Raw genomic sequence first — 27,267 nt, forward strand, 5'->3', positions numbered from 1 at the left:
ATGAAGGGCGGTGGTATCGAGAACCCGGCGTTCGACACACCCTCCTCCGACTTCGGCCAGCGGTACCACGCGGGGCCCGCCGGGGCAGGGGCAGGCGCCGGCGCTGCGGCCCCCGCCGGGCCCGGCCCTTGCCCCGAGGAGGGGCCATGCGGGTGGGGTCCCTGCGCCCCCAGAGCTCTGCAGTTCTGCAACAATTCTGAGGGGTACTTGGTTGCTTATAGCCTGTTGGCCATCTTCCAAGGTAACCTGTCCCTGCTGCCCAGGGCACACGCTGTTCCCCTTCCCGGGGCTGGGGGAACCGGGCGGGAGCCTGGGCTGGGGAGAGCGCCGAAGGAGTTTTAGGTGGTGGGTCAGAAGAGACAGGGTTCGTCTAGTGCTGTGGCTGAACAGTGACGGTAATGGTTTGACTAAGGGACGACAGTATACATTCTTCTGTGCCCGGGATGGAGACGTTCCACAGTATTCCTTGTACCTCATTCCGTTTGTCCTTTTTTTCTTTTCCCACGTACTTTACTGACGACGAAGTCCACGCGCCTGCAGGTTCTTTGCTTCATGCACTTGTTAATGCTGCATCCCCACTGACTACAGGGAAATAGCTCTTCATGTGCGCACACAGGCAGAGGCTTAAAATCTGGGGATTAAAACACCAATATAAAATTGTAGCACCCCACTACTTTTTTACTTGTTTGCTAATTGAAGATTATCCTGGCCTGGTTTTGTAGGACTTTGAGTAAATTTGAAAACAGCAAAAACATGTGATTTTGTTCTGTGAATCACAGTGCAGCCATCTTCTTAAAACTTAACTAATGATTTAAGTTGACCTTGGGAATAACCTGAAGTTTAGCTTGCTCTAAATTCCTGTTTTTCAGCTTCAGAGATTCTTGTCCATACTTTTGGTTTTTTGTAATGATTGATTAGGGCCTTAGCAAGCCTTAGACTTAGAAAGTAGAAATGCTCACTGAGGGGAGGAGAAGAATTACTGTAAAAAATATTAAAAAGTGAGGTTTGTGAAACTTGGATACGTGTCTGCCAAAGAGAGTGATTTGGTCTATATTCATAACCTTTCAACTTTATTTGACTAGCTAGGAAAGAAAAGGGTATTTCCTGAACAATTTGCTTTGAAGCTCCTTGTTATTACTCATAAAGGGATTTCTACAGAGGTATGGAGGGGAATATTTGGATATTTGATGTTAGAGGAGAGAGCAGCCTATACCAAAGAAATACATTATTTGGATGGCTCCATTCCATGGGGAACCACACTGAGGCAACTGGAATGGTATGAGGAGAATTGGAGACTCTGCTTAAAACCTAGAAGGATTTTAATGCTACTTGTAATGCTTGGAGATTCCTTGCATGAAGTAGGGCCTTAGTATGTGTTCCTGAGAATTTTTTCTGATTTAATCCCCTTCAGATTCTGATCTTGTCTTAGCATATAGGTTTAGTTTTAGAAAAGAAGTACTTAGAAAGTTTTGGGATAAGCCTGTTGTTTCTTGCTTGAATTTGAAATTTTGGCTGGTAGGGTTAGGAGATGATTCCTGTTGCAGTTGTCCTGCCAAATTTGTTTTCTCTATGAAAACAGAGAGGTGGGGGGTGGGGTGTGTCTGTGGAAGAACTTTTTACGTCATAGCTTTCAATAGTAGCTGAGTAGTAAAAGACTTTTAGAATACACATATAAATTTTTTGGGGTTGCATAAGAATAAGGATAGGCAATTAAAAATGCCTTAATATGACACTGAAAAGATTGTTAAAACTAAATATAGTGTCTTGAATATTTCTAATGTGTCTGAATTTCTTAAAATCAGTCCTCCTGTTCTGATCTGATTGTTGAGCTGAATAACAAACTCAGCATACTTTAAAATCTTGGTTGTAGACTGTATAGGTTTCCAACTGTAAAAACAACTTGTGTTATAAGAATCTCTGTCCCTTTAAGAGGTTATTTGTGTTGCTTGTGCCATTTGTCCAAATATTGCTTTGGTTATCTAATGCTATATGTATGCCAGGCACCTAATGATTGTAGTTCAGGTTTAAGGCCTTAAAGGACAGAAACGGAATAATTTTTGTTTTGGAAGCATGTGTAGGCATGGCTATTACAGATCCTGTGACATTCCTGATGTGTTACCTGGATTTTCTGACAAGAATCTTTCCTTTGCTTAAAACATAAAGGAAACTGAGTGCTGAAGACTAGCTGCAATTCTTTTTTGAGATGCGTAAAACTAGGTTCATCAGCAAGAAATTCAGGCTTGTGTGTGAAATTTTTGTGAAAATATTCAGGTCTTGCAGCTTCAGAGTTTAGATAAAAGCACACAAAACACACCTAGGATTTTGAAGTGATGTGACCTAACATTGTACTCTAGTTTGGGTCTACTTGCCAAATTACAGAAACCATCACTGAGGAGGATAAGATATATCTATTAAACTTGCCTAATGTACCTCTAGAAAAGATTATTTCTTAATGAATTGAAGATTAATGAAGTAATCCATAACACACTTCTGCTGAATGTAAGTTGTTGTCCTAGTCTTTTTAAATGAGTGAACATAGTGGATGATTATCTGTAGTGGCCTGGTATGTTGTGAATCCAGCTGAAAGCATGTATTTGTCAGCATATTTTCTAGCTGCTCTCAAAAATTGATTGGTGTCATTAGCACCTGATATGCTGTATTGCAGCTTCTCAGAAGATTTCAGGTGGAACTTAACTCTAATTTCTGGCCCTTTCTGTTTCAAGTACATGTGAAACCTGTATTTCCAGAGCACAAAACATTTCTTTGCCTAGAATTTTTTTACATGACTAATACCTGCTTTCTCTATGGCACTTAAAGTTGCCTAAATGTATGATTGCATCTAGTAATACATTAACTGGATATGCTGCAGTTAATAGCTGTAGTAGAAAACAAGGTAGAGATTATCTCACTATTTTGAGTACAAGAAGGACTGTTTATTTCTCATGTCATTAATAATTTTTGGTAAATAAAAAAACAGAACCACAGTTTAAGACTGTCCAGTCTAATCTATCTAAAATCTTTGAATATCACTAATATTTTATAGGCTGATTAGACCTGGTACTTTTACCAAGGCATTTTTAATTGTTATTTTTATGTGTTGTTAAAGCCACCATTCTTATGACAACTGCAAAACACGTGTTTTTGTTGAATGGATGAAGAAAAAGAATACTCTTGTGTTTTGTGATAGCAAATAAAGTTGGTTTATAATTAATCTGGATTTTATGTGTCAGTACACACTGTACCTAAATCTCTAACACATGTGGCAGGACAACAAGATTTTGGTTGGTAATTTCTATACTGCAGTTTTAAGTGTTGGGATGTCCTTACAGAATTTGGTTTTCAGATCAAGTTACTATCAGCCAGGTTCTGTCTTTCTTGAAGAGACTTCAGTGATTAATCACTGGATGATGTAATTGGAGAAGTTATGCTGCCATTTATCCCATCTGCATTTTTAAAGATGAAGTCTAATTATCCAGTATAATTAAATGGAAGGCTTTATGGGTTTTTAGAATGTAAATTAAAGGTAGTAACTTAAAATACCTCTAAAAGACAATGCCTTCTAGCTCTGTAATCCATTTGCTGTGTAGCACACCTTCATTCAAGTGTTTTAAAGCCTTAGTAAGTGTTGAAGGTCTGGCAGATGGGAAAAATTTGTTTTTTCATTCCTTCATGCTAGTATTGTTCTTTGGTTAATTCTTCTTAAGAGGAAAATAAAGTTACTGAATGTGTAACTAATGGCACTGGAAGGACACCTGAATACTTGTGTCAATCCCATATGAATTTAAGGGTGATAAGTAAACTGACAGGTGAAATTGTCAGCCTTAAGAAAGAGGCCAAGTAGGGTATTGGAACTAAGATTGTGCAAGAGTTGTTTCCATGTAGAAAGCTGACGTTTGGCTATTAGAAAATGGCTGGTTTATTTGGAGTAATTTTTTTAATAAATTAAAGTGCTCTAAGGAGATGTTGAAACTTAGCTCCAGTAGTTGTACTTATGGATGGTGCAATGCTTGTTGAAAACTAACTTAAACACATTTCTGTCACTAGTCTTGTATTCTCTTCTTAGATAGACAATAGAAAAGCATGTTTTAATTTTAGAGTAACTAAAGGGCCTGTGTCAGGGAAGATCCTCATCAGTCATCTGTAAGGTTACAGAACTCAAACATATTTGTACCTCCAGCCCTAAGACTTCACAACTATTTTTTTCAGTTATCTGTTTTATTATAGGTACAATTTAATTAGACTATAATAAATTTATCTGACAGTGTTATAATTACAACTATTTATCCTGTAACTGAATCCTATTTTGGGATTGCTAAAACCAAACTTACAAAAGTTTAACTACCTAGTCTTTTTCACAGAAACACAACATAAAGCAGCGTAGAAGATATAAGTTAGTCTACAAACAGTGCTTTTGTAAAAATGGACAGAGTGTTTAAGCATGCACTGGCAATTGTAGCTTAGTTCTACTTTCAGTTAATTTTTTTGCAGTTCATTTGTGCTTCAGTAGGGCAGCTTGTGCAGGTTGTTCTGTAACTTCAGGGAAGTTAGAGATTCAAGGGGCAAACCTTCTTGCTCAGTTGAAGTAAATCACCTCAGTTGCTCTGAAACAGTTGCAAAGAATTATTGAATAGCTTTACACTTTTTATATTATAGAGGATTCATGTTTGTTCACCTTCTTTTATCTTCCCTTTGTGGTATCACAGAGTTGGTTGTTTGCAGTAAGTAGAAAACTATGTCCTGAACTTGGTTCAGCCATAGCATGTATTCTAATGCAAGTTATAACTTTGACTAAAATACCTTTAATTTTTGAAGTGTCTTATGACACCGTAAAGCATTCCATTTGAAAGCTGTGCTTCAGACAAATACATAGGTCCTGTACGATTTGACTGGCTAAGCTGGCACTGTATTACCTACTATGTACCTGTATTTTATAGCTAGTAAATACCTTATAAAGCAGTCTGGTATAAATATATATAATTTTAACTTTTCCATCACACAAGGCTAAGTTTAGCTCTGCAACTCTATTGAGTTAAAGTATCTTTGACTAATTATCTCCTTCTTTTATTTTTGTAGGTATTGTGGTAAATGGCCTGATTAACATTAGTATTTCAACAATTGAGAAGCGTTATGAGTTGAACAGTTCCCTCACTGGTTTAATCTCTGCAAGCTATGATATTGCTTTTTGTTTATTGTCACTGTTTGTGTCTTACTTGGGAGAAAGAGGGCACAAACCACGATGGCTTGCTTTCTCAGCATTTATGCTAGGACTGGGCTCACTTGTATTTTCTTTACCACACTTCAGCAGTGGAAAATACCAATATGGAGGTAAAATTGAAGGTAAGCTTACAGTTGTTTTGAAAGTTACACTAAAAAATTAAAATCTCTGCATTAACTTGGTGCAACTCCTTATTTTCAACTCCTTACAACATAGTTAATCTCTGTCAATGTCCTAAAACATGGTGCTATCTGTAACTGAAAATTGATTCTTTGAAATCTGGAAGTTCAAGAGCTGCCTCTCTGCACAGTGAACTTTATTTTTCCAGAAGCAATCTGAGTGTCAGTATTGGTTTTTGCTATTAAGCAATGTTTGAATAAAATGCTTTTTTTTCTTGCCTTGATGAATGCAATTAAAATTCACTAAGGAAAAAATTATCTGGCATCTCTTCGTGACTAGGAATCAAGCTGGGTTAGCAAGGTAGGAGAAATGTTAAAGCTGTTAATCTTACCATCTTACCTGAAAGGTGACTAGTGCTTGCATTTCTTTGTGGTTTTGAACTTTTAAAGGCATGTTGATTAATTAATTAACAAGTTTTTTTAAGTTCTTTTAAAAGACATTGATTTTAACTTATGGATTTACTTGAAATAGAGAGGGAACAAGCAATACTGAACAAAGCAGTACTTAAGTCACGGGTGTAGCTATCTCTCAGTTCTCAAACTTTTTTCACAAAACAAGACTTAGCACAGTGTGATTAATGCCAACTATTTGTATTTCAATTTAGTGGCACACCTATAATACAGAAATGTTCAGATGTGTTTAAAGCAGGATGACTTAATCTTTTAGGATTGTCTTGTTATTGCAGTCTTTAATCAAAATTATGCCTTCAATGACTAAGCATATTAGAGTGCTCACTAAAAAAAATCAGTAGCTATGAAGCAACATGATGAAAGGTTGTTGATCCTCAAATTGATATCTTCAGTAGTAATCATTTTGTCCCCTTCTATGAGCTGTCTACATGTTAGTCTAAAAAGTTGGGCAAGCTATTTTTTCGTATCTAATTAATGATGATCTGAAATGGAAGTTAACTGAACAAGGTCAGAAGAAAACAATCTTTATTGTTTTGGGGACTATGAGCAGATAATTACTTGTTAGCTCTTGGGAGAAGGACAAAAGGGTGTTTGCTCCTGGCTCTGTTAGTCCTATTTCCCTGTAATTTTGGTTTCAGTATTCACCTTTCTACTGCACTTTGATGAAGGGGAAGCTGCATTTAATACATAATACATAAAAGTTTAAATCTGATTTTTTTTTTTCATTTGGAACAAGATACTGACAGTGTGGGAGAGTACATTACCAGTTATTCCAACTGATCTTCCCCCTTTCAAACAATTTTAGTTGAAATCTCAAGGAGCATGTTACTGTTTTATCCAACATCCATCATTGAAGATGGCTGTATATATTGATACCTTTATTAGGTACATGTTCCGCATGGAGTTTTGAAATCTAACAGGAGTGGGGAATTTTTGAATTGACATGTGTTTCTTCACCATAGCACTGCCAGGTGACAGCTTGCCTGCTGTTCTGACTGTTGTAATGCAGGTGCCTATGCTGTGCTGGTGGTGAGCACATTCCAGATCTTAAGCTGACTTAAACAAAACACTGTCAAAAATAAATGACTGAGGGTGCAGGGAATGTCAGCACTGAGGCAGTCAAATCTTCAGGTGCAGTGCAACAGCATCTCTTAACTGTCAAGTAAGCCACAGCACAGGATTATGTGTTGTTTGGTTTAACTAGTTCTGAGGTTGATGAAACATTTTAGCTATACAATTAGTTGCAGGATTTAATAGCACCACACCCCAAAAGTGTTCCTTTTAGTTATTTGTGTGAGTTGCTTATAGAGATCCTAATTTTTTTTTAATTAAGCTTGTATTTTATGCTTGTATTAAAATCCACCACTTAATATTTCTGAACAGGTCTTATAAGGCCAATTTATTTATCATAATACTACTTCCTAGAAATAGTCTAATCCATTTCATATTGAAAGATCTGCTAATCAATTGTCTGCCTATTATTGTTCGGGGTTTTGTTTTGTTTTTTGGGGGGGTTGGGATTTTTTGGGGGGGAGTTGGTTTTTTTGGTTTGTTGAGGTTTTGCAGTTTTTTAAGCCACTGTAAAATGTGTTTTCTATTTTCCAGAAAGGTTTTAGACTCAAATTTGTAACCCAGGTACAACCAGCTGTTTGTTCTGGTAAATTTCCAGGTTGTATGGGCTGCTGGTGCCTCAGCTGGCTCTGGTATGTGCAGTCAAGGGCTCCCCCTGCTGCCTTAACAGAATCAACTTAATTTGATTAATTAGCACGGAGGACTGTGAAAACCGCAAATATTATAAGCAATGTACCTTTAAACTTCAGTCTTGGATTTTATTTTAAAAATTAAACATGTTTCAGTATGTCTGTGACAGCAAATGAGAATCCTAGGTTCTCACTTGACACAAGGAAAATAACTTCATTGTGAAGACAGTCAAACATTGGGACAGCGCACCCAGGATACTTCCTAAGTTGAAAGGAAGGAAAACTTTGAAGACTCTTCCTTTTGAATGACGTTTTCTTATCCCACATGTTGGCCTGTTTCTGTGCAATGGCACTGTGTCGCCTATTGTCTGCTACAGGAAGTAATGATTTAGATAAGTTTTCTTTAAATACCTGGTGCTTGGCTAGCACTTTCTTAAGCTTTGTTTTGTGAGACCATAGTGTGGATTGATCTTGGCTCTTCTATGCGTAAGTAAAAAGTGTTCTCAGATGTAAAAGGATCTAAGGAAAATAAAGGTTGTAATAATTTTGTAGTGAAATAGTGTGAATTAATCAGTCTGCTTATCTGATCTGGATGACATTTTCATATATTTGTTCAGTGGGGCTCATTACTACCAAATGGATGGGTTTATCCTGCTTCTTAGGGTTTTATGCTCTTATGAGGAGAACCATGGAAATGTTTCTCCTACATCTTGTCTCTTGGTATTCTGCTACCAAGAGTGCAATGATAGCAAGAGAAAGGAGAAGACAACACGATACTACCTGTTTTCAGTTCCTCTTTTCTCTTCCCTCCTTGTAGTGCCAAATATTACAGCAGCAGACACAACCTTATGCTGCTGTACCACTGCTTTCCTCTTGGTGTGTGTGCACAAGTGCAGAGGTTTTACGTTAACTTCTCCTTTTAGAGGCATAGCAGTGTGTGTTCTATGAGAGAGTGGTGTAGGTTTTTAAGGTTTTTATAGGCGAACACTTCTCAAAAGAGTGAATGTAAAGGAAGGATTATCTTTACTAGTGACAGACTTCACTTTCTGGCAGATTTCCTCAGGTTGTGCAGGCTGCTCTGTCACCTAAGAGTTGGAGTTGTTAGTGCTCCTCAGAATTGTTATAAGGTACAAGCACACAATAAAGTGTCTGTTACCTGGGAGTACTCATAACCTTTGGAATGACCATTTGACAAGTGGTTGGTTGTTTGGTTTTTTCATACAATAATTTCTGGTCAATAATGCTTTCAATAAGCCAAAGCATATTTATAGGGCCATTTGATTCCTGTTGCCAAAGTGTATTTATAAGACTATTTCAATCCTGTTTCTTCATAGACAGGAAACAAAAACCAAGCCCTGCTAATAAATCTTTTTGGGGATATGATATCACAGAAGGCTTGGCACTGCAATATTGGATATATTAATAGGTGTGAAAATTAAAATAGGAGCCTGGCATAACAGCATTCATTTGTAGTTTAGCTTTTAGTACAGGTTATTCTTCAGATTGGACTGTGAGTTAGGTAACAGAGTTGTAAAGTCTTGCTGTCTCTGTTTTTCAGACACATGTCAAACTGCAGAAACCACCTTTGCTAATGCCACTTGCAGTGCCAGCACAAACTCTCCACTTCGCAAGTATCTGTACGTCTTTATCCTCGGACAGCTGCTGCTGGGAGTTGGAGGAACTCCTCTATATACTTTGGGGACATCTTTTATTGATGATAGTGTCCCAAAACATAAGTCTTCCCTTTACATAGGTAAATTTAAAACTGTATATAGAACACATAGATCATAGACTGCAATGCATTTTAAGTTTTTTTATGAATTCGTCTAATGTAACAATTTTGTAATTATTATTTATGTGCATGAAGTATTTCTACATCAGTTACAGTGCAATTTAGATACTAATCTGCTCTAAGTACCAAGTCTTATAAATTTTCATTTTGTAGAGCATGGTAAAGCTTCTTTGAGCACCCTCCTGTTACCTTTTCATGTCAGTAACTGAAAACTGTTAAATGGTTCATGTAGCTTGTCTGTTAATGACAGAATAAGTTGTAACAAAAAACTTACACAGTATTTTTCAACACCTGTGACTAAAAAGTATCAGTCAAGTCAGTAGCTAGATCATATTATATCCTTTAATAATTTTATTTACTTACGTTCTAATAGTAGGCTATCCACTCAGCGCATAAACACTGGTGTGCCTCATCTGATCAATCCCTTTCTCTAGCCACATACAAATTTGGCACTTGGCTGTACTGGAAGTACAGAGATTGCCTCACTGAGACTGTTTAAAAGCTAAGGAGTACTAATACTTGGCAATGGTTTTTAATCTTTTTCAGTCACCATTCTCTAGGTTATATGCCATTTTATTGCCAAGTTCCTTGCAGTCTAAGTGTGTTTTCTATGGGTATGAAGATATTTATTTCCCCTATCTCATATGTAAGCTGATGAAAAACATATTATCTATACTTCTTACTTGCAGGAGGAATTCAAAACGTCTCAGATTCCAGGACTGTATTCAGACTAGAACAGTATTTTAAGGGGCAAAATTGAAATAATTATCTGTTTGCATGCAAATTTTTCACAGTTTTCCAAGGCAAGCTACTTCATTTGATGCCAACAAACAGGATAGGTGCCTATGATAACTCTTAGATGAAAAAGACAAGTTTTGTTTTTGCTGTTTCTTTATTTTGAGAGGGATAATACTGCATTTTTTCTTCCTCCCCTGAATCCAGTGAAATAAATAGAGCAGAATTAGGGTTGTCTGCATAAATGGGGAAACAAGAAGTGACATGAAAACTCAGGAGAATGGTGTCAGTGTTTATACTTTTAGAAAAAGATCAATACAAAAAACTAATTCATGCACAGTCTTCAGGCAACTGAGTTGAGTACACAGAAGAGCAGTGTATTCTGCTTAATATAACAAAACTGGAATGCAAGTGAGTGGATAGGTAACTAAGCCTTGATTATTTTCCTTGCTTCATGCAATGTATTAAGTATTTAAGTATATTGTGTTGATTACCTTATACAAGAAGGCTTATGCAATGCAGAAAAAATAACAAAGCCCAAAAAAACAACCCACAAAACAAAACCAAAATAAACCCAGAACCCACCCCTAAAATGGTCCATAAATAGCTGCCAGCACCTTTTGCTGTAAGCCTGCAATTTGCAAGTTGGTATTTTTTTTATCCTCTCTACTGGGTGCATGTTCATTAGGACTGGTACATCTACAACTAAAGCCAAACAATTCCAAATGTATTTAAACTGAGTGTGTGGGAGAAAATAGGCACTTCTAAGCTCAGTTTGAAGTTCTATAGGATGAATATGAACTTAACTCATTTCCTGTGACCTTGTCACTGTTTCTGAAATGTAGGAAAACCTGGGATATATCTACTCAGTATTTATTTTTACTTACTTGACTGTCACATTCTGCATTGCTTTATCCTCTTGCACCCCTCTCACCCTCCTGACTCCCCCATCATTTCCTCTTACTAACTAGAGGAAAACTAAGTACTTGTGATCCATGTACTTCAGAAACAAATGAGAAATCCAGATTATTCAGCCTGGGGAAATGGTAGGAATGCATGTTTACTAATTAAAGATGGATCTAGTTGCTATTAATCCAAAGCCTTAATTTGCAGAGACAGTGTTCCTGCTGTCAGTGAGTGCTAAACTGCCTACCAGAAATGTGTCTGATATGCCAGGAATGCTATTGTGACATCAAAAAAATCTTATACTCTTTTGTAGGGTATGGTTACACCTGCAACTTTGCAGGTTGGTGATTTCTTTTTTAGGGGGAGGGGGTCAGGGTTTGTTTGTTTGTTTTGTTGCTTGTTTGAGTTTTTTTCTTTAAAACTGTCAGGAGCTGTTAAGAGCCTTGGCTTTGTATTTTAAGGCAGATATTACTCCAGTCACACACTTTGATGTAACTGTCTTCTTTTTTTAGAAAATCTAGCAAACAACTAAAGATTGAAAAATAGAAATAAGAAAGCTCTTAAAGATTGTGGTTAATACAGTTAACAACCAATGTTCATAATTTCACTATTTTTTTTCACTAGTTATTTTTTAAATATAGGCACAAAATGGGGGAAAAGGCAATCTAATAATGCTTAAAGGTGCAGTCAGCCTTTTGCTGGACCTGAAGCTTCTGAGAGCTGCAAATTTCTTTGTTGAGGCATAATTATAGATTTTGTCTTCTATGTGCTACAACTGTAGTGATGGTAAAAGAATGGGTTGACTTACAGTCAACTTTGGTCTGAAGTTGACTTAAAAATGTTATTAAAAGAAAGCTTAAAAAAATAAAGAAGTTATGGTGAACTGGATGTATTTTCTCTTCCAGGAGTTGGCTATGCCATGTCTCTGCTGGGTCCTGCTATTGGCTATGTCTTAGGAGGGCAGCTGCTTCAAGTTTATATTGATATCCAGATCCCAAAAAGGCAAGATAGAACTTAGTTTATTGCTTCCTATTTTCCTTCTCTAATAATTTTTACTAAAATATTCAGCTTTTCTCCCTGTGAGGAGAATTTTTTTTCAGAAAATACTGTGTTTTCAAAAGCTTCATTACCTTGGAAACAAGTTGCACTTGAAAAGGCTTCATGTTAATGAGTTACTTCCTAGACTAGTTACTCCATTGTGTGTGGAAGTTTCTCTGTAGTGCAAATAGATACTTCTAGCATTTAAATACTAACTATTCTAAACCTCAGTAGCAAAAAATGCTTTTTCTTTTGCTTAGTTGTATATTCAGGGTTAAACCTCCATCTACTGATGTCTTGTGGAACTGTTTCCTTGAGCTGGAGTATTAGGATTAGGATTCTTAACTCCTAGGAAAGAGCTTGCTAGAAAATCTTTCTGTTGAATAGTAGTCCATTTTTTAAAAAAAGTATTATAAATTGTACTAATATTTAAACCAGCAGCTTCATTTACACTTTTATTTCCTATGTTTTAGAGCCTTCAGATTGATGCAATGGCATTCTGAACTTCTGAATTGGTTTTGGTATAACTCACTGATTGAGGAATCTTTCTAAATCCAGCATTCCCAGTATCTTCATAATGCCTCAGAATCTTGAAATCAGGACCATAGACTTGTGTTTAAATTGGAATGACCTTAACTAATGAATTGAAGGCTACATTTGGTAGAATTCAGTATTTTTATAATTGCCCAGTGAGGGTGGTTTAAACAAGCAAACAATAAATTTAATACATATAAAACTAAGAAAATAGCAATATTAAAAGGCTTTCTGTTAAACTACATTAAAAGGAAATATTCCAACTCACTAAAATGTGAAATTCAGGAAGGTAAACCTGCTTTTTCTGAATTACTTTTTCAGTACAAAGGTGGATCAAGATGACCCACGTTGGCTTGGAGCATGGTGGATAGGATTTCTTGCATGCTTTTTTGCAATTTGGCTTCTTATAATACCTTTTTCATGCTTTCCAAAGCACCTACCAGGTAAAGGTTTAGCAATGCTTGGCTACTTTGGAAGAGACATTTGTTCATATTTTTGGGTTATAGAGTACTGAACTGAATGTTTCCTGTTTGATTTAGTTTCTCAGTTAACTGTCTTTGACTAAAATCAGAGGACAAGTTTGTTTGTTTGTTTATTTTTTTGTTTCCCCCTCCAATATGCAGTCTTTAAAAATTTAAAACAAGGTGAATCAGCTAGAGGGAGGATCTCATGTATGGTGGTCTTGCTGATGGCTGGGGGTTGGGAATAGATGATCCTCAAGGTCCCCTTTCAACTCAAATCAGGCTGTGATTCTGTCATTCTCTATAATGATGGACTGGACTGGAAACATATACCTAAGTGTGGAGACTGGTGGTCAAAGTATGAAAGATGCTTGTAGCTAAGCACCCAGGACTATATTTAAAACTTCTTTGTTACGCAGCAGGAACAGTGTAGAAATTCCATGAGCATCCAAAGGGACTTAGTATACTAATATTGAAGGAGAAATAATGGAGGAAAAGAAAAAAGAAAAAGTAGGAAATGGAGAATATGAGGCTGATTTAAAAAAAAAAAGGGGCTTCAGCATACTCCGAAGTTTTTAGGATGTCCCTGTTAATATCTTCTTGCAGCCAAGACCTTCCAACGTCCAATGAAAGTATAATGCTTTCAACAAAAATTTGTTCAACAATACAGTATTGATCTCTGTAAAAATCTGTGCCAATAAAACAGGCAAGAAGACCTGTAATATCTGAAAGCACTTTCCCAACTAAAGGAAACACAAATTTTTGTGGTTTTTCAACATTGTCTAAGAATGCAGGTATTGAGTGATTTCATTGTTGATAAATATGACAATTTGTAGGAACTGCAAAAATTCAGGCTGAAAAAATCCCTGAAACTCATGATGGTGGAGGTCAAATACTGGTTGAGACCAACGATATTGGACAAAGTTTTAAGGACTTTCCTGTGGCTCTCCTGGTAAGAAAAATTTCAAATTTGCTAAAACTGAATATATTCTGAGAAATGAAATTATTTTCCAGATGTTAGAGGCCTATAGAAATGGCTTAATGTGTTGTGATAGGGAAAACGTCAATGTTACTGATAACTTAATGCACATTAATTTTGTTGATGCTTGAGATTGTTAGAAAAGCATATCACTATAGTTCCATTTCAGAGGATCTCCTTTTAAAATATAATGACTTTAGTTGGTACCAAAATCAAATAATTTCCAGAGCGTTATGATAATTTCTCCCCATAGATACTCTTGAGGAATCCAGTGCTCATGAGTCTAATAGTAGCCAGCTCCTCAGAAGCTTTAGTTGCCACTGGATTTGCCACATTTCTACCGAAGTTTATAGAAAATCAGTTTGGAAAGTCGTCAAGTTTTTCAGCAACTCTTGGAGGTAATATGGCTTTTTAGTTTTAAATCTTATATATATATATTGTGTTGAACACTTCATTAACATTAGAGGTGGAAGATTATATGGGTATCTTTTTTGTTTGAGATGTTTGTGAATGTACTTAGATGGAATGCAGTAATCAGAGCAGTATTTTTGTTATTCTTGCCTGCCCTTAAGTACTCTAGTACTACTTAAGTGCTCTAGTCTACATATTCAGAGTAGACTGAGGATTTTGAGTGCTGATGCAACTTTTAGCTTATCTAGTAGTTTATTCCTTTTAGTATACTTTTAGTTTACTAGTAGTTTATTCCTTTCTTGTTCTTGGTGAAAAACATTTAATTTTCCTTTATTTGAAATTGCCTGAAGGAGCAGTAGTATCTTAGTCCCTACTAAAATAATCAAGATGAAGGGCAGCTAGGGAAAAAAAGCAGTACTTATCACAAATAAGAAGTTGATTTTGCCTTTATCTTCTTTAATTCCACACTGACATTACAATGAGTTTGCAATAAAATGACTGATCAGAATATGTAATAAGTCTGTTATATAACTGGCTCTGCTGTAGTTGGCTTACTGTCACCTATTTTTATCTGATATGCAGAAGTAATATATAGAACAGGAGAGAGCTATGAAAAACTGAGTATTGGAGAAACAGAAAACATCAGATGGAAGAGCTGTGCTCAGTAGGCTCACATCATTGACATAATTAATTCTGAAGAATAGCAACCAGATCAAGGCAGAAATGTCCATAATGCAAACAGATGCTTGCAATATGCAGATTTAATATTAATGGAATGTGTCTTGCTAAGCTGTAGAGCGCTGCAATATAACTATGGGAGTTGAGCTGCTCTTTTTCCAACAGAAATGTGTTTGGGAAAGACTTCCTGAATTACTTCTCTGGGCAATATTAGATAGTATTGTTGCATCAAAACAAATAATCTGTAAGTTTTACATAAAAACATATTGGAATATATGCTCAGTTGTTAACCAAAGACTAGGACTGAAGTGAAAAGCTGAGTGTTGCATTTTTTGTCCATAGACCTTGACTGAATGTCTTTGAGTTGAAAATATTGACAGTGCCTATTAAATGTACAGCTTTAAAGAAATGCATACAGTAATGTTGAAAGCTGGCTGTACCTGAACTGAGCTAATTAGTCTAAACATTACCAATGATTGTGGAAACTATTTAAACTGTCATTGACTGTGGTTTTTGGAATTCCCAGGTCTGTGGCCTGGGCAGTTTTGTCACTGTACCTGAACTGTTTGTAATGTTAACTCTCTCAGGTTGGTGTAAGTTATACTGAGTTCTGTGTTGTATTATAGATTAGCCATATAAAAATGCTCAGTTATTTATCTGGAGTGCAAAGAGGATAAATCATGGTGGACTACATAGACTATGACAGCAAATCTGACCCACTGATCTAGACTTCTTTACATTTTTCAGTAGATGTCTTCTTGCATCTTGTGTGCTGTCTCTTGTATAACAGTGTTTATGTTCTTTTATTAACAAGTTCATAACAGATGTATAAGAAACAACATGGTCATGTCAAAAAACCACCAAAAGAATGAAACAGGATTTTCTATTTTCATAGAGACACCTACTGGTGTTCAGAGATTCCCACCCCACAGTGCTCCTAAGTCATCTAGTTTGGCTATGTTGAAGTTGGGTTTTGGACAACTATAAATTACACTGTCCAGTTAAACCTCTGGAAAGGCTAAAGGTGATGTAACAGTAGAATAAATTACTCATGTAGTTAGATTCTGGTAATATGGTTTGAAAGCAATATCACATGGACTGCTTTTTGCAGGTAACTGTTTTGATGTTTTTCTTAGCATAAAATTGCGTCACAGTTAAGTCTTGCACTTTTTATGTAACTGCTCCTTGTCTTGTTTTCCTCTAGGACTTGTACTAATTCCAGGAGCAGCGCTAGGCCAAGTCATAAGTGGTGTCTTGGTTTCCAAGCGCAAAATGGATTGCAAAGGCATAATCAAGTTCATGATAGGCACCTGTTCAGTGGCCTTAATATTAAACACAGTGTTTTTATTTGCTAAATGTGGGAATGAACCTTTTGCAGGTGTCTCTGAAACATATAATGGGTAAATACATTTTAATGCACTCTTGGCTTTCATATTAGTATTTATTCAATTGCCATAGTTTCAAATAGTACACACCAGCAGTGTTTAAAAGCAGAAGGAGGGCAACTAGCTATTCCAGAAGTCTGCTCTCAAGTGGTCAGTTATCCCATCATAAATTAACAGAGGCAACTGCAGCTGTTGGAAGGTCTGTCCAAGAGCCAGATGGGGCTGTGCAAAATAATTCAAGTAGGCTGTTACCTAGGGACTGCTAGATGCCATCTAAAAAAATCATGGGTGTCAATTGTATGCTGTGTAAGTTGGTAAATAACTTACCAATACCTTTTTATTGTTTTCCCAAATCCCCCATTATATGCAAAGGCTAGATACCACTATCTTGTATAAAAGCATAATCTGATAGTTCTTCTCCAATGCATGAAGAGACACTTGAAGCTAAATGAGGTGGGGAAGAGGAGTGGTGCAGTTTGCTGACACAATAGCATGATATGTACCATGAAAACACAGAAGGTGGGTTGGGAAGGAAATTGTTTTTTTAGCCTCTAATGCCCATGCAAGTTGGTGGAAAGTAGAAATGTACTGGTATGCAAAAATATGCAAAATGAATCAACAAAGTTCCATACACTGGTGACTGAAAGAAAATAAAAAACCTTAAAGCCCAAAAGGCCCAAGTTACAACTCGTTCTGATTTCATCTTTACAACTTGCTGTATAAATTGACAGTATATTTAAAGGCCAGTGTTGAAATTGGATGACCAAAATATTGCTTTGCTTCAGTGTCTGAAAAAATAGCAGACAGATGACTTAGACAACTCAGAACTGTGAATCATGATTCAGATTTTGGCTACAGAAAGGTTATAGTTACATATTTAGCGAAAGAATCTGTAGTCATCAATAAAATGCTGAAGATGTAGCATAGAAAATGGTATATGAAATTACCAGTATTTTTATATCAGGTCCTATGGTAACAGGCAGCAGACAAAGTTACAGCTGAACTGATGTTCATCCTAAGTTAAATACCACTAGCTTGTATTTTACAGTTTTGTGTAACTTTATCAGTTATGTAGCTTAACTGTTGCTAAAGGCTACTTATCTACATTAATTGGAAGTTAACCAGTCCTGAAATGTATCTCTTCCCTTGGAATCCATTATAAGAAATGGCTCATTTCTACCTTATGCAGTGTTACTGGTTGGCTTATACTTTACTGGACATGTGCATCAGAATCGTTAGTGGCATTAATACAGTGCCAGTTCTTAAACTGTTTTCCATGAAGAAATAAAATACATTTTAAAAGCAGTAGCTTTTTTAAAGCAGTAGCTTTAAAAAAAAAAATTTATAAACTTGTGCAAGAACAGCCAAGTGTTTGCTTTCATGCTACTGAACAAATGCTTCTGAATGAATAAGTTATGAGACTACTCTGAGAGTTGACTTAGAATTTGATGGAGATTTTTGTGGAGAATTTCAAGAAATCCTTCATGGCAAGCATTATCTTCTTATTGAAAAATAACTCAGAAAGGTGAGAGAAGCTTTTGCAGGTTTTGTCTCAGAATTATAGGAGTACAGGATCACTTGTTTGTGTTAATGAAAACAGCATCTTACTTTTAATAACTCTGTTTATTACTAAATTAGGCCATCAGCAGAACTAACATAATTTTGTCCAACAGGCACTTCAAAGAATTGCTTTTGCCAAATTCTATTGCCCAGTCTTTCCCTTAAAACTTGAAGGAACAGAAATGTAGTGACTATTTCTGTACTTCATTTCCACATGTCTCTGGGGCTCTTGATTAAAAACTCCTATAGAGTTTTTTTAATGAGCAATTGATGGTCTCATCTGCTAGATTTTTTAGAAAAGCCAGAAGTATCTTTTTTGTTGTATTTTTCTCTGACTGGGTATAACTAAGTGTTTATTGCCTCTTTGGAGGTCGGGGAAAGAGACACTGCACATGTAAATAGGACAAACGCCACCAAATTGATTAAATATTTCCAGGCTTTGCATGCCTCTCAGGCTAGAAAGGCACTGAATGTACCAGTCTGATTAGTGAATTTGCTTACGGTGCAATGTAGTTCATTCTTCATACTTAGAAGAATTGAAGTTAGTTTGCTTAGGCTTAAAGCACAAATTAATTTAGTGGAGTTCTGCTGAATTACAACAAAATGGATTTTATATGTAGTTATGATGTCCCTTATATTCCATTTGAAGTTTGACTGTATGTAAGTTAATTCCTACATAAACTATTTCTTCTATTAGTATTTTTTGTCATCTCAAATTCTGGCAAATAAACATACCTTTAGATAATTAATGTGGAACTTTAATTTTACAGTACAATATTTAAACTCTAGTGTCAGTGTCAGTAACTTGGTTTTAGCTGACTGAACTTTTAAGCTGTGAAAATTCTTTACTTATTAATGAACTAAAATTTGAAAATCAAAGGATGTTTTTATTCTCTCTGGTTATGCCTTAGGACAGCCCTCACACAAACCAAAGTGATCTTTCATGATAATAATACAGTGGGACTACTTCAAATAAAACCATATGATTACCTGTATTGGAAATAAATTGAAAGTAAATATAGTGTGCAAGAGTTAAAGTAAACTCTGTTATTACTTATTCCTTAAACAGCCAGAGGAAATCTTTAAGGTCCTTCAGAGTGTCATTGAACTCTGCATTTAACATGTACAGTCGTCTTTGTGCTCATACAATTTAGATGTCTGCATGGCAGTGTTAGAAATAGTAAAAATAAGGTGGCTTTGCAACTGCACTCAAAAAAGGGGAAGAATGTTGGAGTATGATCAGTAGAATAAACAACTCCAAATACTGGTTTTAATCTTGTATTTTTTTCTTGAAATTATAAATGGAAGAAATTCAAATACCTAAGTGGGAGGGAGAGGATGATATAAGAGTTGGGCTGAGATGCAGAATTTTGTAATCTCTTTTGTAAGTGGAAATTGGAGGAATAATCTTTGGATAAAATAACAGCATAAAAAAACCTAGGTATATAATAAGTGGAAAGTCTAGACCTCTAACTACTATGCTTATTTTTAAACAACTAAGTGCATAAGTAACATGAATAGAATATTTTAAATTTAAAATTTATTATGCTATAAATATTGCTTTATTATTAACATATCTTCTTTTTTCCAATTGCTTTTTTAAAAGCCTATTAACTTCTGCTTTTCAGAACAGGCACTCTAGATAACTTAACAGCACCATGCAATGCGAACTGCAGGTGTTTGCGCTCCGTATACTACCCAGTTTGTGGCAGTGATGAAGTCCAGTACTTTTCTCCCTGTTTTGCAGGATGTACTACATATCTTTTTAACAACATGAAAAAGGTACTTTATGCAATGAAGATAGCTGATACGGTTTGTTCTCATTTCCTGTAAAATGCGCTGTATTTCAAAATGTCCTTCCTACAATACCAAATATAGGTCGTATTTAACAAAATCCAGCGATTGCGATTACAATACACAGTTCATTTACAGTACCAGTGTGACTCCCACTGCTGATCTCTTAACATGTTCACTGCCACAGTGCTGGGCCTCCTGAGTTATTGGGAAGGTATTCATAGGTTGAAGCCAGGTCAAGCCCATTACTCTCTGAAATGTTTCTGGTAGTTGTCTGGCTTTTTATACTCTATGTTGGGGTGAGCTACACTCCCTTCCCTTCACCACCCCCCATGTTCATGCTGGTCTGGCTAACTTAGGAAAATGTTTTCACTCTCTTAATGAACTCAGAGAGAAGCATTGACATCTCTTTTGATTCACTGAAGTGGCATAGCTGTTTGTTTTCTATATAGCTTTCTTTGCAACAGTTCTGGTCATTCACAGCCTGCATTGTTCTGTGAGTTTTCTGGGCACAACAGTCTTTGCCACCTCTGGGCCTTCTTTTGTTGTAAGGGCTTACTGGTTAGCCACAGTGTTTCTCATTTGTGTGATGCCATTCTCCAAGTGTACATCTACCAGACTTCCTAATGCTGAAAATAAGTTAAATCTAAATGTACTTTAAATAGAATTGACAATCAGAACAGTCAGCAATTGTCTTGAAGTTCTGAAGAACCTGAAGTTCTTATCTAGATCTTTAAGAAAATGCAGTGTTTATTGTATACATATACATGACAACCTGCTTCCGTGAGTTTTGAAAACTTGAATGTCAGTAGCCTCTGATGCAGGAATGGTAAGGCATGAAAGTGCCTAGGTTATTATCAAGCCTTCTTGGAGCTGAGGGGCTTTCTGTGCTTATTTCTTCTAGTACAATAGACTCTTGAGAAGGGATGTGGGAGCAGTATAGAGAGATCCAAAAAGCAAGCTGACCCAGGAAAGGCCTTTATACTTTTATATTGGAAAATGAGAGAAGGTATTATCCATAAGAAAATGTAGGAGAGTAGAAATTTCACACTTTGACACGTTATATTTTTCTTTGAAAACAAACTGTGGATTTAGATGAAGAGCATATTCCATTTGTTCACCTGCATATAAAAGTGGTAACTATATTGCTTCTATTCTTTCCTGCTTAAGTCTGAAGAGTAGTGCTTGCCTCTGCATATGGTTTGCCTCTAACTTCTGCAAGTTTTTTATAGTTGTAGCTAAAAGCTTACAAAGCATACAGAATGGAGGCTATCACTGTCTTTTTAGGTAAAAAATCCAAAAATACCTGTTGCTCAGGTGAGGTGGATCAGTCAAATTCTGGTGAGCCAGTTTTAAAAATTAATCTTATTGTCATGTGCTCATCAGGAAATTAACTGTTTCCCATATAGTAAGGTCAATGTTTATTCTTGTCTTCTGTGATGCAAATGTAATGAAAAATTTACCAAAAGATGTCATTTTGTGACATTCTGGGAGCTAAATTTTGTCTTATAAATTATTTGTAGACGTACCACAACTGTTCCTGTATTGGGAAATCAAAAAGAGGAAATGGTTTAGAAGACTTTCTCTATGAAGCTGTTCCTGGCAAATGCCCAACACAATGCAAAGTTTTACCTTTATTCCTGACCTTCTTCTTTTTTGCTGTTGTTTTTACATTTATGGCTACTACTCCAACAACCGTGGCCATTCTCAGGTATGTTTTTTTGTCTGCAAGAAAGGTGACATTCTTTTGAAAACTACTATCAGTGAAATACTTAATTCTTTTGCTTTGCAATGCGGTATTTTAACAAGGTTATGTAGTAAGCAAGCAGTACTTTAAACAGAGCATAGTCATACCACTGTTCGCTCTTGTTAGTAGATGAATTTTGAAATTATTTTAAAAAAATCTCTCTAGCGTGCAGCAAAATTCATTTTATGGATTTTGAGCACTCTTGACTGTTTTAGTTGAAGCAAAAAGGAATAAATGTTCTTTGTGCTTTGATGAAGAAAATATTTGTCTAGCCTATTGATAGTGTCAGCATTTCAAATTGTATCAGGAAAAGGACAAAACAACAATTAGTCATATATTTTCAACCTTAGATTCCTGTCTCAATTCAGAGTTCTAGCTTGAAAAATTGTAGTCTGTGAAGAACTGTAAACTATTTCCCATGATACTGATGTTGTATGTATGGTGGTCACTAATACAAAATGTGATAGTGAGTTAACCAGTGGTTTTGCTTTCTTCCAAATTGCTGAAGCTTATACGCATGAAATAGAGGGGTTTTTTGTTTGTTTTTATTTTTAAAATTTGCTTCTCATTCTGAATTTAGAGCTGTTTTGTGTTTGTTGAAGTCAAACTACAAGTTTGACTTGTAGTTCTAATACTTCCAGTGAAAAGATAACCATGATGCAAAAGCATGTTGCTTTGTGAGGATGTGGCTAGATGCCCTTTGGTGAGAGGCTGAGGAAATCAGTAACATCCTACAGCAGTGCTTTGTAATAGCCTTGTGTCCAGGTTTGGTGTAAATCTGGAATTAACAGCTTGTCATTAGGGTGGAGGCAGAATAACAAAATGTTCTGCATTATCTTCAAAATTGAGCTGACACAGTTTTATTTCAGTAATTCTAAGCAGTAACATTTGGATATTTGAATCCTTATATAATTCAGCTGAAATAGTGGAACAGTTTTTTATGGAAAAAAGGACTGTAAGTAGATTAATTTTCAAAAACTAATTTAAATAGCTAAAATGTCAGTAATTTTACAGTATATTCCAATGTCTTTTCTGTGAGCCTTTTTTGTGCAATTTCAAACATAAATTCATATATTCATGACAGTGTTCTACTACTAGAAAAAATCTACTGCATGATGTGGAACTCATTATCCTTCTCTTAATTGCCTATATGGATAATAGAGTCCAACACTTACTTCTTTATGTATAGTAGCTCTGGATTGCATCCTAGCACTATTTTAATTTCCTTGGTTGTTCTATGGAAAAAATGTTTAACAGTATATCAGGACGCTGATAGCAAGCTTCCTTTTCATTTATACTATTTTGTTAAACTAGTTAAATCTAAAATTTCTTGATGGGCTACTGGTGTTTTTTCTGTCCTTTATCTAAACACCACTTTAAATAGTTGGGTTACTTGTTCTGCACACTGGATTTCTAAACCCTTCAGCAATTAATAGGTTAAAAGAGTATATAGAGAAAGCATATTCACTGAGGGACACAGCACAGCAGTAGAAATTGTTTACTCCGTCTTAAACTGCAAATCTTGTTTACAGGTGTGTGCCAGATAAACAGCGCTCATTTGCTCTTGGAGTACAGTTACTGTTTCTGCGACTATTGGGTATGACTTTCTTGTTGAAACATTTGCCTTTGAGTAATCTACTTATTTGACCTTTTTTTTCTTGACGTTAAAATAATGCCTTAAAAAACTTTCAGGGGCACTTGAAGCAGTCTGTCATTGGCTTATAGAATACACTTGTAAGGTTACATCTGGATTCAAATTCTTTGTTAATAGGGCATTCGTGCTCTCTTTAGCCTTTCTCACTCTTACGAGCACAAGCCAAATACAGGTAACTGCCATTCTTTCAGTAAAACACACCTGGTGCTACTTGCCCCAGAAGAAGGCCTATTCTGAAAACTGAGATAAGAAGAACTGATGTAATAGAAAACAGTTTCATGTAACATCTGAAATCCAGAAGTTAAAAGAAAAATTAATATGTGGAGCCTTTCCTCTTCTTCCTTCCTTTAAAATGTCTTTCACTAACTTTAGCATTTATTAAGATAGATAATTGTACATAATTATTTACAGAGTATAATGTGGGAAGTATAATACTTTAATTCCATATCTAAGCATCTCCAGCATTTCAGTAAGATAGATGAATCTTCTTAAGTAAAACAAGGGTAAGCATATGTATTTTCTGGTCCACAAGCATTTGAATTTTCTCAGGCATAATGAAAAATCTTGGTTTAGTAGTACACAGTTTTGAAATAGTATATTTAATTCAAGACTGGGACAAGACACAGTTGCTGATTGGACTTTCATGCCAATATTTAGTACTGTAGCCATTCCCTCTCCTTTGAGATTACATATCTAACACTCGCAGTATGAGTTCTGCCTTGCTGTATTCAAACTGTGATTAATATAAGTCATTCTCCTGATAAAGTGTAATAAAACAAACATCCTCACATGTAGAAATAAGCTGGAAATCTGTCATCAATGTTGTATGAGGGTCCCTCTGTTTCACTTTACTCAGAGTTCAGATATTTTTGCTAGATCTCAAACTCCTGACTTCACTGTGGAGTGATAGAACTTTTTACACTGCCTGTACTATGGCTGAAGAAGGCAGTAACTAACAGTGTTACTTACCAGCAGCATATTTTTGCTGTAGGCTTTAAGAATCACACAGGGGTTTTAGGCTGAAGATCTAGTGAGGAGGGACATAGCTACTTGGTTAGCTCTAGGAGAGTTTAGGCCTTGGGTAGTTGGGTAGACATGCAGTGATGTACCTGGTGTGTTTATTCTAAAATTGGCTGTACTTGGATGCAATACACTTGTGCATTATAACACACAAAAATCACATGGAGTTAATAAAATCTGAACAAGAATAATTTTGAACACTGCTTTTTTTTTTGTGAAATTTTTACTGGAAGCATTGCTACATATGAGGAACAGGGAGAAATGTGTAACTGAACATTTAACATATTTATATTTTAGTTCTCATAATTTGGAGCAGGTTGGTGTGTATGATCAGAAAAAACGAACTTTTTTCCTTTCAGTTAAATTCCTGATTTCTTGATTAGTTTTTTCACAATTGATTTTAATTTTTCTTTTTCCAGTGAATACAGAGGAAGTTAAGAAGCTCAAGTCTTTGAATAAATTTCTTGCTTAACAAAATGAGAGCTATATAATGAATTAACTCTCTGCATCCTACCTATTAACTGAGATCAATGCTAGGTGCAGACTTACTATGTAATATGAAGCCTATGACTTTGATTAAAATTGTTACATTTAGTGTCTGGTTCTCCCATTTTATCTTCACCACCAGCTTAGCATTTCACTGTATGCATGAAAACTAGTATGTCAAGTAACTCAAACATTCTAATGTGTTCTGTGTTTTTTAGGTACTATTCCTGGACCAATTTTGTTTGGTGTTGCTATAGACAACAGTTGTACTCTGTGGGATATTGATGAATGCGAAACTAAAGGAGCTTGCTGGATATATGACAATGAAAGAATGGCTTATTTGCTCATGGGCATAAGTAAGTCTTTTATATTAAATACATTTACTAGGTAATATATATACTGACCTTGTCTGCTAGATGGGGATTATTTTGATATAAAACCTACTCTTTTCATTTTTGGCAGCAGTGTTTTTTAACTTACTTTCATAAATGATCCGCAAAATATTATGGAATGAGAAACACCACAGTAAGTAAACCCTAAAGGTTACTTTAAAAACTCCTTTAACAATTACACAAAATAGTTTTGGTCTTCAATCTTGCTTAATTGTTACACTTATTTACTAGATTTTTAAGGGACTGGCTCACACTTCAGTCTGTCTTCAGGGCAATGAGCATGATTAGGGGTGTATAAAGAAATATATATATATTATCTCCTATAAAGAAAAGGCTGAGAGAATTGTGTTGGTTCAGCCTGGGAAAGTGAAGTCTCCAAGCTGACCTTATTGAGGCCTCTCAGTATCTGAAGGGGAGCCTACAAGAAAGATAAATTGAGAGGGACTCTATAAGAGAGAATAGTGATGGAACAAGGGGCAATGGACTGAAACTCAGAAGGTAGGTTTTGGTTAGATATTAGGAAGAAACTGTTCACTGGGAGAGAGGGTTGCCAGGCACTGGAACAGGTTTCACAGACAAGTTACAGATGCCCCATGCCTGGAAGTATTCAAGGTGTGGAGCCCTGAGCAATCTGATCTTGTGGAAGGTGTGCCTGCCCCCAGCACAAGAGTTGGAAGTAGACAGACTTCAGGTTCCCTTCCAACTCATATCGTTCTGTGATTATCTGGGTTGCGTGTTGGCAGTTAAGGTCTGGGGAGCTTTCTTCCTCTTTTTGTATCTCGGTTCTTTTCCATAACACTTGTCAGAAAAAATCCTGACTTGTTTAACAATTTCTTCCCTTCAAATGTGTGGTATATATGCCGGTGGGAGAGAGGGTGTAGGCTAAGCTTGCATCTGAGGTTAAGTGCTGATGTCCTGTCTTCTAGCAATGGTGATATTTACAGTGTGTGAGCTGAAGTACTGATGTCTAATCCTGAAACTGAAAAAGCAGCAGTCACAACTTGAGGATCTCAAGGCATATTTGTGATCAAATACAATCCCTCTGGTTTTGCCCTTCTCCTTGGCCTTCCAAGTTGTGCAAACACCTTTCTATAGCCTTCTAAGACATCTGACCAGAGAATACTTAAGAGATATTCTATGTGAAAAGCTTTAGTTTCTGGAAAAGAGAATATTGATATAACAAATTACAGTACTGAAACAAGAAATAAGAAAGATTTGCATGTCAGGCTAGAATGGGGTGAAGAAACACAGAACTGGAGCAAAGCAAAAATTGGCAGGAGGTGAGTGGTCTAAATTCAGCTGTATGACTGTCATTATCTGCCCTTTGTCATTCATGTAGAGTACATTTAAATGAAGTCTTACAGGGTGTATGTAATGAAAAAATTCAACATATGAAGCTTTATAAATGAGTGAAACACTGCGTCTGCTACTGAAAGCGAGTGTGATAAAAACTCTCCTGTTCTTTGCATTCAGGTGCTGCATGCAAAATCGTCACAATCATCTTTGTGGTCATGGCAGTGTATTTCTACAAGCCTCCACCATTAACTAAAGCCCTGCGACAAAAGACTTCAGAAAAGATATCTGCTATACACACATAAATTATGAGCAAATCAGGGACTTCTGAAAGAAAACTGTAAAAATAAGCATTATTACAACACTTGTACCAAAGTTCTTGTACACCATTGCCTAAATATAAAAGATCATATTCAACATTTGAAGAACTTGAAATATTTTGAATCTGTACTATTCTCTAATTCATTTAGTATTCCGTTGTGGCTGTCCAAAGAAGTTACACTGAAATTTGCAGTCTAATTTTAAAAGTCTAGTATGTAACTTAATTGAAGTAAGATGGAATACTCTGATCATAAAACAGGAAAAATAAAGTGAACTGAGCTGTGTTTATCCCTCAATGTTATTGTAGTGGGAGTACTATTGACTTGGTATATTGAAGGGAACTGTGTATGTTTAGAAAGGACTTAATGTGCACATACTGTGGGCTAGTGCCTTTGGGGATTTTTCTGTAGGAACACTTGGCAATTCGAGAGTTTGGCTATGTTTTGGAAATATTTTTACATGTTATCTTAAGGGCATGAGTTCCTATTTTAGTATTTGTAGGAAGATGTAAATAGTTATGATAGAATAGCTGGGTTGCAAAATCAAAGTATTTGTTAATTTATGTACTTGAGTTTG

General features: G+C 36.0%; 1 protein-coding gene across 1 annotated transcript; it reads left to right on the top strand.

Annotated features, from left to right (window-relative positions):
* SLCO4C1 (solute carrier organic anion transporter family member 4C1) lies at nt 1–27,267 on the top strand. Its single transcript, XM_054653442.2, has 14 exons — nt 1–241; nt 5,074–5,337; nt 9,064–9,258; nt 11,844–11,940; nt 12,832–12,953; nt 13,808–13,923; nt 14,204–14,348; nt 16,244–16,439; nt 16,941–16,943; nt 19,613–19,766; nt 21,302–21,489; nt 23,058–23,122; nt 24,904–25,041; nt 26,551–27,267. Exons 1-14 carry the CDS (start codon nt 1–3, stop codon nt 26,673–26,675), a joined length of 2,049 nt encoding a protein of 682 aa, XP_054509417.1. The 3' UTR covers nt 26,676–27,267.

Source organism: Agelaius phoeniceus, chromosome Z (genome assembly GCF_051311805.1).
Source record: "Agelaius phoeniceus isolate bAgePho1 chromosome Z, bAgePho1.hap1, whole genome shotgun sequence".
In the NCBI taxonomy this organism is placed as follows: Eukaryota; Metazoa; Chordata; class Aves; order Passeriformes; family Icteridae; genus Agelaius; species Agelaius phoeniceus.

Coding starts and splice junctions, on each gene's coding strand:
- SLCO4C1 (XM_054653442.2), top strand. CDS start 1: ATGAAGGGCGGTGGTATCGAGAACCCGGCGTTCGACACACCCTCCTCC. Junction 19,767..21,301: donor TTTTTAACAACATGAAAAAG/GTACTTTATGCA, acceptor AATTATTTGTAG/ACGTACCACAACTGTTCCTG. Junction 23,123..24,903: donor ACTGTTTCTGCGACTATTGG/GTATGACTTTCT, acceptor TGTGTTTTTTAG/GTACTATTCCTGGACCAATT.